The sequence below is a fragment of the Cyprinodon variegatus genome, unplaced genomic scaffold (assembly GCF_000732505.1).
Source record: "Cyprinodon variegatus isolate N-32 unplaced genomic scaffold, C_variegatus-1.0 Scaffold1786, whole genome shotgun sequence".
Lineage (NCBI taxonomy): Eukaryota > Metazoa > Chordata > Actinopteri > Cyprinodontiformes > Cyprinodontidae > Cyprinodon > Cyprinodon variegatus.
In genome coordinates this window covers 87185-89023 of record NW_015152239.1, presented here as the reverse complement: position 1 = coordinate 89023, position 1839 = coordinate 87185, and the positions used below count along the sequence as shown (strand labels likewise).

The 1839-nt window shown below is 37.8% G+C and overlaps 1 protein-coding gene across 1 annotated transcript in view; it reads right to left on the bottom strand.

Moving 5' to 3' along the window:
* Positions 1–27: 27 nt before the first annotated feature.
* Positions 28–1839, bottom strand: part of LOC107104543 (putative ferric-chelate reductase 1) — a 9139-nt gene continuing 7327 nt past the window's right edge. The window contains exons 4-5 of the mRNA XM_015404555.1: positions 444–542; positions 28–201 (exon numbers count right to left, since the gene is read on the bottom strand). Coding sequence (XP_015260041.1) covers positions 34–201; positions 444–542 — 267 coding nt within the window. The 3' untranslated portion in view covers positions 28–33. The remainder of the gene's footprint in view (positions 202–443; positions 543–1839) is intronic.

Sequence of the window (1839 nt, the reverse complement as noted above, 5' to 3'; positions counted from 1 at the left end):
TAATTTATGCCCTAAAAAGTCGATTGTTTGCATTTATGTCCTGCTTTTACCATTTTCTACATTTCCACTCCCAATGATGACAGAATAGGTGATATTCTCTGTAGTCCTGGCTGAGGAAATTTTGCTAGCATTCACTTTGGCAACTGTAAACGTACACTTAATATTCACACCATTGGTGCTATTTCCAGTAACTGTTGTTTCCTGTAAAAATTGAAATCACTCATAAATGCCACAGTACTGCTTAAACAGGTAGTAAATTAATTTTGAGACATAGTTGAGCTGAATGAACCAGGCTTAGAAATATTATTTTTAATATTTAATATTTGTTGTTTTAATTTCTCGATTTCCATGGATTGCTCATTGTCAGTTTTAAAACTGGTCAGTATGTGGTGATTCTCCAGATCTTTGGGAATGCGACAGTTAAAGTAAGCCAAGTTCCTTACCATCGGTTCTTCTTCCTCTGTTGTGGAAGTTTGATTAGCAATGCTTGATCTGAAGAAAAAAGACCCACTGTTCTTACCACAGGAGAAAAAATTGAGAAGCTGTAGAGAGAAGCAAAGGCTAAAAGTTAAATTCGAACTCAGAGCCATGAAACATGGCAAATGTCCAAGTCTCTCTCTCTATTAAAGCTTGGTATTGGTAAACAAAGCAATTCAGTGCATCTATATAGAGCCAATTCACAACACACATCATATCAAGGCATTTTAAAGAGACAATTCAACCAGATCATACAGTTAGATTGGTTAAAACCTTTCTGTCTGAGGAAAACCAGCTGTTGGTTCCAGCCATTGACTTGAAGGATTCAATCTTTTTGATCAACATCTGGCGATATTCATAGAGATTCACTTGCATTGGGTCATTGACTCTACAACAATCACACTGCAATCCTCCATTTAGCAAACTTAACAGGATCTATGCTTGGACATTCCCAAATTGAATCACGTTTCTTTAAAACATATAGAAATATTGGGGATTTAGTGATTGTTCTATATTCTTTATTTTTTTGGTGTCAGTGTTTCAATTCTGGTTCTGAAGGCACACTGCCTTGCATGTCTTAGATTTTTCCCAGCTTTCAAAACAACTTATATCAATTGAACATATTAACAGGTATTGCTGAATTGCAATCATCTGAATCAAGTGTTGAAGCAGGGAAACATCTAGAATATGCAGGGCACTGTGCCTTGAGGACCAGAACTGAAAACCACTGCATTAGAATATCATTAGTTACTTTTCTGTATCAAGGGTTATAACCCAAATAATACCTAGTATCCATCCATCCATCCATTTCCCATCACACTTATCCGTGCTGGGGTTGCGAGGGGTGCTGGTGCCTATCTCCAGCTGTCTATGGGCGAGAGGCGGGGTACATGCTGGATAGGTCGCCAGTCCATTGCAGGGCAACACAGAGACAAACAGGACAAACAACAATTCACGCACACCTAAGGAGAATTTAGGAAGCCATTTAACCTAACAGTCATGTTTTTCGACTGTGGGAGGAAGCTGGAGTACCCGGAGAGAAGCCGTGCATGCACAGGGAGATCATGCAAACTCCATGCAGAAAGACCCCGAGGCTGGGAATAACTAGTAGCAAAAAATAATTCAGAACTACTGTATATAATTCTACATATATAGCTATATCTTCAAATGTTATTAATTATACATCATGTAGCCTTCTAGTAGTAATTTTAAATCAATTAAGATTTATGACTTTCTTTAATCAGTTGCATAAATCCAGGCTAAAATAATTACTGCTTAGTTAATATGACACCCAATAAACACAGTTACCGTATTTTCACGACCATAAGGCGCACCGTACTAAAAGGCACAGTCTCAGTTATG